Source organism: Sciurus vulgaris (assembly GCF_902686455.1).
Source record: "Sciurus vulgaris genome assembly, chromosome: 18".
In the NCBI taxonomy this organism is placed as follows: domain Eukaryota; kingdom Metazoa; phylum Chordata; class Mammalia; order Rodentia; family Sciuridae; genus Sciurus; species Sciurus vulgaris.
This window is the reverse complement of record NC_136479.1, coordinates 15,079,290-15,093,688: the sequence shown is the minus strand read 5'-3', so window position 1 is coordinate 15,093,688 and position 14,399 is coordinate 15,079,290. Positions and strand designations below refer to the sequence as shown.

The following is a 14,399-nucleotide window of genomic DNA, read 5'->3' as shown; positions in this document are numbered from 1 at the left end:
GTTTAAATAAAGAAAAAAATAACAACTTATTTAACACCTCTTTGAAGCGTAATATCATTAATTAACTTTTTTAAAAAAAATTTTCAGCTGTAGGTGGACACAAAACCTTTATTTTATTTTTATTTGGTACTGAGGATTGAACCCAGTGCCTCACACATGCTAGGCAAGTGCTCTACCACTGAGCCATAACCACTAATTAACTTTTTTTGTGTGTGATACTGGGGATTTGAACCCAGGGCCTTGTGCTTGTGAGGCAAGCACTCTACCAACTGAGTTATATCCCCAGCCCACTAATTAACTTTTTAACTTACATTTTTTACAACTTAGAAAGCACTTTCTCACATATTAACTTTTTTAATCCTCAGAACAACACTTAAGATATATGCAGTATGATTGTCCACATTTACATATGAGAAAAACTGAGGTAAAGTGATCTGTTTTGTTCATTCATTTATTCACAAAATATTTCTTAAGTACCTGGTATGTGTTGTTAGGTAGTGGAGATAAAGTGATCAACCAAGTAGACAAAGGAAGCCTCTGCTTTCTTAGAGCTTGTAAATTAGGGCAGGTGGTGACAAACCTTTTTTATAAAGGGCCAGATAACAAATATCTTAAGCTTTCTGAACCAGACAGTCTCTGTTGCTTCTATTCAACTCTGCAGTTGTAATATGAAAACAACCATAGACAATATGTAAACAAATGGGTATGGCTGCTTTCCAATAAAACTTTATTTACAAAAACAAGTGGTGAGCCAGATTTACTTGCGGTCCTTAATATGCTGATCCCTGCTCCAAAAGAGAAAATTGGGGAAACAAATGAATGGACCTTATAATTCAGGTAGTAACAAATACTATGAAGAAAATATGAGAGTGATGTGATGGAGTGGCCTGTAGCTCTTCTTTGGTTAGTTTGGTAATGGAAAACCCCACTTAGAATAAAACATATGAGCTGAAATCAGACAGGACGAACCCAACAGTGAAAAGAACTAGGGAAGAGCATCCCAGGAAGAAGAAACAGCAGGTGTAAAGGCCCTGAGGTAGGGCATGTTTGAGGAATAAAAGGAAGTATGATGATGGGTGTGGTCCAGGAGGTAAGCAAGGACCACACCCTGTAAAATACTCATCGTTGGCCACAGAAAGGAGCAGGAACATGGGGGTGGGAAGGCTGTATTGCTTCCTGCTGCCTATAAATCCTTTAGTAGGTAATTCTTTTCTAGAAGGAACCCAGATCAACTCAGTGTTGCTGAGACAGACTCTAAGATGTAGCTGTGATTTTTGTGCTTGCTGGTGTTGCAAATAGACCAGGAAAAAATACTCACCGGAATAACTCGGGGAAGCTGAGCCACCCTTCCCGGCTGTTTGGAGACACCAGGAGTTTGGTCTTCAGGTTAGGACATGCTGACATGATGGATTCCACTGCTGGGGCCACCTCCTCACTGACCACAATGCACTTGGCCTCGGATACTTGCAGCCGGTAGAGAATGTCCTTTGCTGTCAGCTGGGTTGTTCCTGGCATGAAGACAAGCCCTGGGGAGGATAGAAGGTCCTGAGCTCAACAGAACTCTTGTCCCCTACGGATGACCTCTGTGGACTGTGGGAAACTTGGGCATTGTGACTGAGCAGGGAGAAGTTTCACAATCCAGCCTTCAGTTCCTCCTGCCTTGGCCCCCAGGGACATCCACAGGACCCTGGTCTTTGGAAGCTCATCATGGCATTGACTCTGGAGTCTGACAGATTCTAGGTCTAATCCTTGCCTTGCCGTGTGCTAGCTTTGTGACCTTGATCTCTCTGCCTTCCTTCCTTTAACTGTAAAATGGGGATAATGATAGCATCTGACATAGGGAGACATTATAAGGGTGGGTTCTTCTGCAACATTTTATGGCAATGGTTGAGTCATTACTATGCAACACTTAAGTAGCACTTTACATCTTATAACATGTTTTCATGAACATGATCTCATTCAATCTTCTGAACCAATAGTCTCCAAAGTGAGTTTTTCAAGATAATCCCTTGGGAAGGAGAAAAGAAAATAATAGAATTTTAAAAAAGTATTGAGATAGTGCAATTCTTTTTGTGCTTTTATTTCCTTTTCGTATGTTTTATAGCACACATACTTTCTTAGTGCAGAACAATATTTAAAAAAAAAACTATAACCCAATGTCAAGATGCAGGTCCTAAATAATTTTATCGATACATTATATAACCCCAGATACCTGGAGACCACTGTTCTAAGCAACCCTGGTAGGTCATTAACATTTGACGGGAGATGAAATTTGGTCATAGCTGGTAAGTAGCAGAGGCAACCCTCAGATCTCTGGATCCTGGTGGTCTAGCACCACTGAGACTACTATAGCATGTTTAATTTATACCATTTCCTCACTTTATCTTAAACACTGATTGGAGATCAGCCTGATTTCAAAGTAGCAGTTCCTGATGAGAAGAAAATATGTGGCAGAATTAGATTAAGAGAGAAGTTTGTTGCACTTTCTAAAGCGAGTCTATGGGAAGAAAGTAGTGTGTACGTAAAGCATTACAGATACCCTCTACCTTTTATAGAGCCCTTGTTATGTACCTAAGATCTCACTTAAAATTAACCCCGTATGGCATCTCACTCAAGGGGTGCAGAGACAGTCAGTATCAGAGCCAGGATGCAAAGATACATCACCCAGACCTCCAAGGTGTGTGCTATATATACCAGACTGCTTATTTCTTGATGAATCCCCTGAAGTTAGCTAAATAGGGAGATGTGGAGTTGAATTCCCAGGGAGGAGACTGTATTTTATTGAATATATTTAAAAAACTCTTAAATGTCATCCTCTTATGAGAAAATGAATAAATATGTCAATATAAGGTAGTTGGTTAGGGAAACACCCTAGAGGATCTCAGGACATTCCCACAGTTTAAAAATATAAAATCATTTATCTTACAAACCACTTGTTCTTAATGAATCTCAAATAATTGGTCCCCTTGATGGATTTGAATATGTTCAAAGGATAAACTTCTATCTGAGGGGACTGGGGGAAAATTTCTTCGAGTGAATTTCAGATAGTAAATATTAAACAGATAACAAATACCTTAGGCTGTACTGCATACAACTTTTTAGCAAAACCAAAACATTTTGCCACCCAGTGTATTATAACCAATCTCAGTATTTACAGAGAAGATCTGCTAATTCTGGATTAGAAAACAGACTCCTCAGCTGCTTGCTTTACATTGAATTAACTGAGTGCCTTTTTTTTTTTTTTTTTTTTTTTTTTTTTTTTTTTGCGGTGCTGGGGATCGAACCCAGGGTCTTGTGCTTGCAAGGCAAGCACTCTACCGACTAAGCTATCTCTGTAGCCCCTAACTGAGTGCTTTTGAGCATTTAGATTGTGTTTGGATTCTGTTGGCATTTCATAATTTGTAGTTGTTCTAAGTAATATTAAATATTTACTTTTTATGACAAGTAGACGACCTTTAATCTTCTCCCAACCTGTGATTGGTTCCACATTAACAAGTCCTTTTTCATAATGAATATAAAAAGAATTTGAAAGATTGCTGCTTATGTTTATAATTATATTGGCAGTCAAAGCTTTTTTCAGCATTATGATGAAATCCTTCTTTTCACATTAAGATTATCATTATCTGATCCTTATTATCAATTATCTTTCAAGTGATAGCCCATGAAGTGGAGGTGCCAGAGTTTCAGCCAGCAGTAAACACATCTCAAGTTCCATCCCAGCTAAGTTAAAATTTATACAATCATTTCTATTTGTTCCTAGTTTTTTTACTATTATTAATGCTATTGCAACAAGCATCTTTGGGTTCTCTGCAGTACTATCCTTGGTATTCTTATTTTATTTAGTCTCTGTAAACTTTTTATTGGTGCATCATAGTGGTGCACAGAGATGGGGTTTGTGGGTTATGGACACCATATAGCAATGTGATTTGGCCAGTATCACTCCCAGCACTTTTACCTCCTCTAGCTTATTTCTACTTGATTTATAAAGATTTACGTGTGTTTCAGAGAAGAAATTGGTAAAATTTGGGGAGTAGTAGTAAAAGGCCAGCTAGCAAATATCGTAGTGTTGGGGGACCCAGTGATCATCTAGGTCTTTATTAGCACTTCTGATGCTGTACAACAAATGGAGCCATAGACAACAAATGAATGAGCACAGCTATATCTCATCAAAACTTTATTTACAAAAACCAGTGACCAACTGCAGGCTCTGGTTTGCTGATTCCAGCCCTAAAGGAGAACTTTTCATTAGGGGTACATTATATTATCACTTTGGGAGAAAAATGTATAATTGAATATATTCGTCTTTTTGTTGGAAAGAGGTAGAGGTTTCCAACTGGGCTCTGTAGTCATTCATATATTTATAAGTCCTAACATTCTAAAATGCTTTTTTTTTTGGTTGTTTTTTCTATTTTCATGTCAGAGAGAATCCAAATATATTCAGAGAAGAAAATTCTGGATCACCAGGCTGAATATGTCATAAGCCAGGACTGCAAAGAAGCATTGATACCCACATTTGCTTTTATGGAGCTTGGCATTTAAATCCTAATTGCGTGACTTTCTAGTTCTGTGACTCTGGGCAGACTCCTTAACCTCTCTGAGAATTTCCTCCAAAACCTTATCACTGTCATACTGACTTCTTAAGGTACCTGATATTGCATTATTCAACTCTTCTTTCCCTGTCCTCTGTAAGCACAGATTTAGTCAAAGCTAACATTTCAGAAAATGCTCAAGTTTTAATCTCTATATGTTTCTGCATGATTTACAAATGTCACATTTTGGCACTGACCTGTTCGCATGCAAGCCACATTGATGAGCCACCATTCAGGGATCCGGGGCAGAATCACGGCCACCCGGTCTCCTCTCTGCAGGCCACAGGGCTTGGTGAACACATTGGCTGCCTTTCGAGACAAGGAGCCCAGTTCTCTAAAGCTCCATTTCACCTCATCCCCTTGGCCATTCACCCACCACAGGGCTGGATTGGCTGGTCTCTCCCCTGTCTGGTTAGGGATACAGAGGAAAGAGAAGAGAAGGCATTATGGTTTGGAAGTGTGACATTAAATAAAGGCTGTTCCATAGCCTATGGTGCTACTGGGAAGTAGTGGAACTTTTGGGAGGTGGGTCCTAGTGTAGGCAGTTGAGTCATTGGGGGCGTGTCTTTAGAGAGGATATTGACACTTGGCTCCTTCCTATCTCTCACCCTTTTTGCTTCTCAGCTGCCCAGAGGTAAACAGGCCTCCTCCACCATATGCTGCCACCATGGTGTACTGTGCTGCCACAGGCCCAAAGCAACAGGTCAGTTTGTCATGGACTGAAACCCCTGAAACTGTAAGCCAAAATAAACCTTTCCTCCTTTTAAGTTGTTTATCTTAGACATTTTGTCATGGCAACAGAGAGCTGACTAATGAGGCTTATAGGACTGGTTACCAGACATATGAGACTTCTGCTGTTACTCCTCCTCAGCACCCATTCCCATGCATTCTAGTAACTGCAGGTCGTTTATCTTGGGGGGAACTGCTCCTCTTCTTCTGAACACAGTCTTGGTGAGACAACCCATCAGGGTGCTTGCCTTTCTCTGAACAGTGGGTGGGTATGTGATAAAAGTTGGACCAATCAGACCTTTTCTCCATGGACTTTTTAGTTTTCTGAGAGGAACCAAAAGAAAAAATGGTTGGAACCAAACTCGTTTCTGGGTTCTTGTACTTCTGTGTCCCCAGGGAGCTGTCCTGGTTTCTGTCCTCACCGATACTGGCTCTCCAGTTCCCAGGAGTGTTGTGAACCCTCCTGTATTCCTTTGATTGGGACCCTGGCATCCTTTTGTTCCCAGAGGCTGAGGTGCAGGTTTCACAGGTCACAAGGGACAGGGTGGAGGTGGGCATCAATGGATCGATTTCAGGAGGAAATCACCTATCATTCCACAAAGTTAGTCATCTGTACTGAAAAACCTATTTGCTTTCTGTATCACCAGGAATAATATTTTTCTTCCCTCTTCCCCCTCTCTGGAAAGTTTTATCCATTTTCCCAGGTTGGAAAATATCTCAAAGCCCAGTTTTCATTTCACTTCATCTGTGATCCTTGCTTAGCTTCCTCTTCTTTTCCTCACCAAATTCTCTGTTCCTCAACACTGTCTCATATTCCAGACAACTCCATTGTACTGCACAGTATTACATAATATCAGGAATGTGGTCCATGTTCTTTGGAGCTGTGTGATCTTGGATAAGTACTTAACTTCTATGGTTAAGTCCCTTATCTGAACCCCACCCTCAGGGTGCTTATGGGGATTTGATGAAATAATATAGGTCAACATTTCCCAACCCTAGTCATTTGAGTATAGTTCTTTCCACACCTGCACTATTGTTCTTTACTTTGTATTTGTCTTCATACTGACTCACTTGTACACATTTACTCCAGAAGAAAAATGCATTTAATCAGTACCACTTGCTAAAAATAGGTAACAGAGCTGGGCATGTGGCGCATGCCTATAATCCCAGTGACTCTGGAGGCTGAAGCAGGAGGACTGCAAGTTGGAGACCAACTTGGAAATTTAGCAAGACCTTTTCTCAAAATAAAAAATTAAAAAAAGGACTGGGGATGTAGCTCTGTGATAAAGTACCCCTGGATTTAATCCTCAGTACCACAAAAATTTTTGAAAAAAAAAATAGATTCCAAAAATATCTATAGTGAAAGATAAACTATGCCCTTAAATTTTAATCTAAAGATGGTCAACCTCTACCTGCTCTCTGTGTTCAAAAAAGAATTTAACAAGTATTGAGTGTTAAAGACACAATGACCAAGATTTCCAGGAGGATTATCCAACTTTAATCAACTAACAGGAAGGACTAGTTTAACATTATTTAATGCCTTGTATACCTGGTACCCGACCTCATTTCTGAACCACAGAGCAGAGCATTTGGCTAAGCACTGATACATGGAATGTTGCATCAGGTGCCTGGCACGGGGTGGGGTCAGGAAGCAGGGACCCCGTCCCCAAACTACAGTGCAAACCCTCCATAAGGCGTGTGTGATTTATTCTTCTCCATTTCAGACCCTCCCCTAATTATTCCAACCATAACTATATCCATAAAACCAAAGTGTAAGTTACTACCTTTTCTTGTAAGCCTGTGACAATTCTGAACCCTTTTACTGGGAGCAAAGGAGGGAAAGGAGCATAAATAATTCTGATGCGCAACCCTGATATGTGTGAGTGGGAGGAGGGAAGGGACTAGGGAGGCTCCAGAGAAAGCCTGATGCAAGTAGGGACCTGAGCTCTCTGGGGAGAGAGGACGGCAATCCCAGGACTCAGGAAACCAAGGCAGGTTTAGGAACTGTATTGAAACCGACCAGAGGACCCCAGAGCAAGGAACTGGAAGACAGGGGATAAGTGAATGCAGTTGATAAAAGCCATCGTCTTATACCTTCTCCTTTTGAGACCACTGGTCCAGCACATCTCCAGCAAAGTTAAAGTTCTTAGGCAATGCCTTGTCACAGAGATTTATGGCTTCAAAGTCAGCAGGGGTCAGAGGCGCCCTAGTCTGGTGATCTCTGTGAAAGTGGCGACCAGAGAGCTTGACCAGCCAGACGAGTCGAAGTGTCTGGCGGTGGAGAAGAATCTTCATGATTCCCAATGGACTTTGTCTACTGATGGGAATGTGGTGGTATCACAGCCTGTGGGGAGAGATGGGTGGAGAGTGTCAGCCAGAGACTGGGAAGTGGACCTGTGGCTGTGTGCCCCTGGCAAGTTGAGGAGCCCCGAAGAACACCCATCCTGCAGAGCGTGGCCATTAGATGCCAACTGGTCCCCCTACCACTGGACTCTCCTTCAGTGTTCTGTTTGTGACCAGGCTGGTCCCTACCTTCTGCCAAACAAAACCAAAAACAAATAGAATGCTTGTTGCCTGAATTGGCATTGCCAATCTTTGTCAGCCACATACTCTCTTCTAACCTATCTGCTATCCCTCCTCCAGGAGAAGCAGCCCGTTCACTCCTCATGTGCATGTCTACCACCAAAGTTGGCAAGCCATGGCCCTTGATTCTGGATACCCTGTCCCCCTTTCCCATCAAGCTTTCATTACAATTGATTGGACACCTTCATTGAAGTTCTGGCTCAGATACTTTCTGACTGTAGGATTTGGGCAAGTTACTTATCTTCCTGAACATCAATGTTCTTATCTGTAAAATGGGGAAATATATTTACCTCCCTCCTAGGGTTATTGTAAAGATTTAATAAGATAACTTGTAAATACCTTGCTTACACAAATGCATTCAGTTGGTAACTATTGATATTGTGGAGATTATCTCCGAGAGCACTGTTTGTGGCACAGTTTCATGGAGAATCTCACTGTATTAATCAGGAGGTCTGGCTGTTACTCTCAACTATTTCAAAACGAGCTCTGTGACATTGGTAGTCACCTATGCTCTCTGGACTCCCATCTGTAATCTGACCTATTTTTTTCCTAACTCTATAATCCCTTCTTCCTTTGAATTTCCCTACCTGGCCTCTGTACCACATGTGACAGTTGACTACCTTGTACTCTTATTTATCACTTTTATCTGTGTGTCCCGTCTAACCTACCTAGATGGTGTGGGCTACATATTTGCATTCTTAGACGATTCACGACTTATAGCCAATAATAGAAGCCAGCGTCTGTGGAGTTCTTGCATTCCTGGTATCATTCAACATTCCCGATAAACTCGTGAGACTGATGCTATTGTTATTTACTTTCACGGATGAAGACCCTGAGGTTCACGTAGATTTGCACAAGGTCATCCAGCTCACGGTGGTAGAGGCAAGGTCTGAAGCTCTATGGTCTGACTTCAGAGCCTGGTTTCTCTTTGCTGTTCAAGTCTCCTTTGTATCGCCTTTTCCAGTAAAGTTTCCCTGTAGGTGCCAAACACCTTCTGCCCTTTGGTTCTCTGCAATTGATTTGCATGGAGTGGAAGAATCTACGGGTGCAAAGGGCTCCTGGGCCTGCAGCTCAGTGATAATGACTAAACAGGACAGAGGAGCACCTTTCGGCCTCATTGCCAAACCCTCTTTGCTGCTCAGGGTGTTGTCTGGACAAGTCTGTTTGGTGCAAAAGCAACTTGCTGTAGCGCAGAGAGCTATGTCTGGCAGTCCAATCAGTATTAAACTCTCTCTCGTATGTCAAGGTTGGAAGAGGGCACAATCTGGGAGTGTGGTGGAGGTACAAGGAGCGAAAGGAGGGAAGGGAGAAGTTGAGCGAGCATGCTCATGGTTTAGCATCCTACCAAAAGCGAGACCCCCATTTTCTCCTCCTGACACACAAACACAGACACACTTGAATCCGTAGCCATTCCTTTGAGCCACCTTTGCCAAGTTGTTTAACCTCTCCAAATCCTTTCCACCTCTGCCACGAGCAAGGAGCGTAAAGACAATAACCTTTCTGCTGGCTACTTACTGGTGGGGTTTAAGTGAATACCTCTTCCTGTGTCGGCTGCATTCCTGTGTCTAGGAGCCAATAAATGCTGTGTATCCACAACCAGACTTCAACCCATTTATGGTGGAAGGCTGCTTGACATACAAAAAGAAAAGTGCAGAAAAGCTATTATAGGCCTGGACTAGCGTTTCTTCCTCCCTGTTTAAACGACGCATCGCTATGCACCATGCTGGGGACTGACATCTGTCCCTTCCGTCTCAGTCATTCTAGCCTTCGCTTCTTTTTTCTCAACCTCTCCTTGTCTTAGTTTAATGAGGAACTGGAAAGACTTCCAAATCACCAGGCACCTTCAATACTTCTGCTTCCTACAGTGAATAGCGAAGAAAACTTAGTGAATTGCTTTGCCTACAAATTTCTTCTCCATTTTCTCCTCTGAATTGAAAGATGATGATCTTCCATGAATTACTATTGCCCAAACCTCCAGAAAAGATTTTACTTATCTTAATAAATCACCAAATTAACATACCAGCACATCTAAAACTACGTATTGTAAATAATGCATGTTTCAGCATTTCCTGCGCAGCAAACTAAATCATGAGTTCGTGATAAAATAAAAACAAAGGTATTACAGAGTAGGATTTTTCGAGTTTCAAAAACTTCAGAACAAAAAAAAAATTTTTTTTTCTAATAACTTTTCTTATTTTCTCTCTTTTGGTTTGCCTTTGACTTTCAGAATAGATTTGGTACTGTGATGGCAAAACCAGATCTGGTAGTGAAATGAAATTACAAAAATGCTATGATAAGAGACCAGTGCCTGGGGAAGGGGTCAGTTCCCCTCCCTTCTCTCAGCCTTTCTCCAGGAAGCCTAATTAACCACGGGTCCCCACCTTTTGCATTGTCAATAACTGGCCTAAGAGTCTGACTGCTCCCTCCTGAAATGTAATAGATGCCTGTGAAAAGAGCTGTTTCTTCTTGTCTGTTTCTGTGAGCATGCTTTATGTTAGAGACCCTGCACAGGCCTTCAGCCGCAGAGATTAGGATTTTTTTTTTTTTAAAAGAGAAAAAAGCTCCAATGATAGGATGGGTCTAAGATGACATCAAATGACCTATAAATCCTATGAGAAACTGTGCCTCAGGGCTCAGAATTTGGAGTTTTTGTTTTCCTCTGGGCCCACCGGCGTAAAATAAAGTTTGAAGTTCTCCTCCTCTCCCGAGTGCTGCCTGCTACTTCTCACCCAGCCTGTCTCCCGCAGCAGTACAAGACAGGCCTGCAAGGCGCCAGCAAGACTCTGAGGAGCCGCCATTTTGCATCAAACAGCCATTTCCTAACTTGGGATTCTGTGACCAGTTTTCATGACTCCGGGGTCAAATCTGAAGGTCACGGACTATGTTACTTCGAAACATTATCTTTGTAGAAATTTGCACACACGTTTGACAAAATATCTCCAGAAAATTTCTGTAAAAGCAAGAGAGTTGAAGCCAGTGGCGTCTGAAACATGATGTCACTGGTAGTGACTTCCTGAGTGTTAAGAAACCATAACAGCGGGGGAAAAAAAAAGCATTGAGCACTTGGTGGCCGCTCATATGAGGGACTTCCATGTAATACCTTGCTTCATTTTATCATTAGTTCATTGTTTCATGTGTTAGATAACAGAGGCACCAAGAGGCAAAGCAGATTACCAAAGGCCGTTCATCTTAGTGAGCAGCGGCAATTCCAGTCCTCCTTTGTTCTCTCGTAGCCAAGGCGAGGAATGCTATCCCAGATATTTTGCTATATTTCTATCAACTTTGGTCAAGTAGAACAGTCCATTTTTCTGTCAAAGGGAGAGGATCTGGTCAGGTCTGCAGTGATCCAATAACGGCAAGACAATGTGCCTCTTTTCTTACTCCCATGCTGTGGATTTAAATACACCTTCACAACTTTGCGTTTACCAGAATTGCCTCTATGTTACTACAGCCATCTCATCTTACCTGAAAATGGTATTATTGATCCAGAAAGGCCGTCAGCTCCTTCGCAAAGACTCAGCTCTGTGTCTGCCAGAAACCTGGTTCCTTCCTTCTCTTTTGGTGGTATCTATGCCATGTGGCCCCAAGTCTCTGGTGTGCAGTTAGTTGGGAGGCTCATAATCCTGTGGGAGGAGAGTTTTTGTTTTGTGGACAACCTGTGGTTAAAGGGACAGCGGCTTATAAGACACAGCTGGGAGGGGAGAAAGGAAACGCAGGAGCAGCTTCCATTCAGGTACAGTGTCAAACAATGGCTAAGCCCCAGGACGTGAATGAATCATTTTCATTGTTGAAGCTGATGATATTGAGATCCATACTTCTCAAGTGGCCTACTACCCAAGCCTCTGCACATGATTATCAAGTAGCCCAGGACATTGGCATGCTCAATTATTGTGGCATAACTGGATCTGAATTGCAAGCTTGCCAGAGTGGTACAGCCAAAGGAACCACACCCAACCGGTCACTTGGAGGCCATTACGAGAAATCCTCCTAACTCCTGGCTTTTACTGAGTACCTGCTCTGTGCTGGCCACTGCTAAATGTCTGTCCAGATATTATCTCATTTGGAAATCATCTTGAAACAATGTTCCTGACTACCTAATGGGCGACTTTCATTTTTTTCCCCAAAAGTATACATACATATTTTATACCATGAGCGTATCTTGCCCATATTTTTAAAATCAGAAAACTTTATAAATTATTTCTAGTGGGCATGAGATATGCAGCTGTATACTCAGTTATATGAAAAAAAAGTTTCCCAGAGCTTGCTGATTTAACTTGAAAACAGCTTTTGGCTACAGACCTTCAGGTTTAAGGCACATTCTAAACTACAAGGAGCCCTGTTATTGGCAGGGAACTTGCTTTGTTCTCATGGTTTTGCAAGGAAGATGGAGTAAAACAGCTTTCTGGCCTTTTAATTTTTCTAAAAGGAAGTGAGTTTGGCTAAAACAGAGCTCATGACACATTCTTACCAGATGCAAACATTACCCTTACAGGGTCCCTTTTGAACCTTGATGAGGACATGTTACTTAAACCATCCTATCGCTCTCACTAGAAACATATATGCAGCAAAGAGACTTACATGCACCTGCCTGGCACACACACACACACACACACACACACACACACACACACACACACACATATATAAATCATATATATATAATAAAAATCATATATATATACGGAAAAAATCAGTGCAAAAGAGGAAATCATGATGACAAGGTCCAATCTGATTCCATTGTTTGAGAAGCTGTATGGTGCCTGACAGGCAGACATATCCCATTACTAAGTAATTATGGGATCAAAATACTTTTCTTTTTTTCAAAAAGAGGCTTATTTTACTCCTGCTTCTGCATACAAGGGAAAACATTTGACCCTTGACTTTTCAAGTTTCACTTAGCATGACATTCTCCAGTTCCAGCCACTTACCAGTAAATACCATAATTTTATTCTTCTTTATGTCTGAGTTAAACTCCATTGTGTATAAATAACATGTTTTCTTTATTCATTCATCTGCTGACAGACACCTGGACTGGCTCCTTGGTGGGGGTGGGGATCCCATGAAGCTGGAAAGATCAGTGGAGAAGAGGAAGCAGAGTGAGGGGGAAGGAGGAAGGATAGGAAAAGGAAGGAATTACAGAATGAAATTGACCCAGTCCTGCTATGTACATGTGCGAATATGCTACAGTGAATTCCACCTTTATGTATATCTATAAAGCACCAATTAAAAAGCAATACATACAAAACCAAAAAGAAAAAGAACAACAAAAAAATAATACATACATAGAAGGAAGATCAGTATAGGGGAGGAAGGAGACTGGGGGAGGGAAGGCAGTACTGGGAATTGAAATGGAGCGAATGATATTTCACGTGTGCATGAATATGTCAGAATGAACCCCGCTGCTATGTATAAGTATAATACACTAATAAAAACATCAAAAAAGAGGCTGAGGAGATGCAGATAAATGAAAAATAGAGAAGAAAAGCAAGATAAAAACCAGTGTGAAATAAGTACACAAAATTACATGCCATAAAGTTCTCTCTATTCACTAGAAGTTAGCTAGAAAAGTGGCTAGAGCTTTCTTTCATCCAGATGAGAGAAAGAGAAAGAGAAAGAGAGTCGGGGGAGAGATATGATCAGGCACATGCAGAGTCTACAAGAAAAATACAAGTTGGGTGTGGTGTCCCATGCCTGTAATCCCAGCAGCTCAGGGACTGAGGCAGGGGGATTGCAAGTTCAAAGTCAGACTCAACAACTTAGTGAGGCCCTAAGCAACTCAGTGAGACTCTGTCTCTAAATAAAATACATAAAAAGGGGCTAGGGATGTGGCCCAGTGGTTAAGTCACCTGGTTCAATCTCAGGTACAAAAAAAAAAAAAAAAAAAAAAAAAAAAAAAAAAAGAGAGAGAAAAGGAAAAGAAAAATACATACCAACTAACTACCTAAGGAAAAAATCCTACTTTTGCCTGATATTGAGACCTGAGGAAAGTTTTTCTCCTGCATCTTTCTATGAATGTCATCTATATTCTTCATACACTAACCTCAGTAATGAGTTTCTTTTTAGTTCATTTCTATATCCAAGACAATTGCATTTCAGCAACCTACGTTCTGATCAAAACAAAGTCTATGAAGGAACAGAGGTGTAGCTGGAATTCAGTTGTGAAGTCCAGATGCTCTGCTTAGGTGGGGGTTGGATTGACATCCTTTTCTGAAACTTAAAGCAAATCTGGTAAATACCATAACATCTTCACAGAGAGAAGCCACAGAGACAGACCAGTGAGCATCACTGGGTAAGTATGGTATTTCAGGCAGGCACTAGGAACTGGGGTATCACAGATGAGTAAGAGATGGTGTCTGCCATGAAGAGTGTTGCATTCAGATTGGGGGGGGGGGAGAGACTGAAGTGCTGCATGTGTTGTGATGAACATGTGGACAGATGTATGGAGGGAGAGGTTGACTGTGTTCCTGTGGTGGTGGGGAAGAGACATGGACATGCTTT

At 41.6% G+C, this 14,399-nt stretch overlaps 1 protein-coding gene across 7 annotated transcripts in view; it reads right to left on the bottom strand.

Annotated features, from left to right (window-relative positions):
- Window positions 1–14,399, bottom strand: part of ACSM4 (acyl-CoA synthetase medium chain family member 4) — a 36,073-nt gene that overhangs the window by 14,423 nt on the left and 7,251 nt on the right. For 3 of the 7 annotated variants that reach the window (XM_079120871.1, XM_079120876.1, XM_079120873.1), the window contains exons 3-6: window positions 11,367–11,524; window positions 7,413–7,662; window positions 4,787–4,997; window positions 1,319–1,526 (exon numbers count right to left, since the gene is read on the bottom strand). In XM_079120871.1, coding sequence (XP_078976997.1) covers window positions 1,319–1,526; window positions 4,787–4,997; window positions 7,413–7,613 — 620 coding nt within the window. In that variant the 5' untranslated portion in view covers window positions 7,614–7,662; window positions 11,367–11,524. Of the gene's footprint in view, window positions 1–1,318; window positions 1,527–4,786; window positions 4,998–7,412; window positions 7,663–8,716; window positions 9,761–11,075; window positions 11,290–11,366; window positions 11,525–14,399 lie in introns of all 7 variants that reach the window. The other 4 variants (XM_079120875.1, XM_079120872.1, XM_079120877.1 and 1 more) reach the window with 4 other exon arrangements.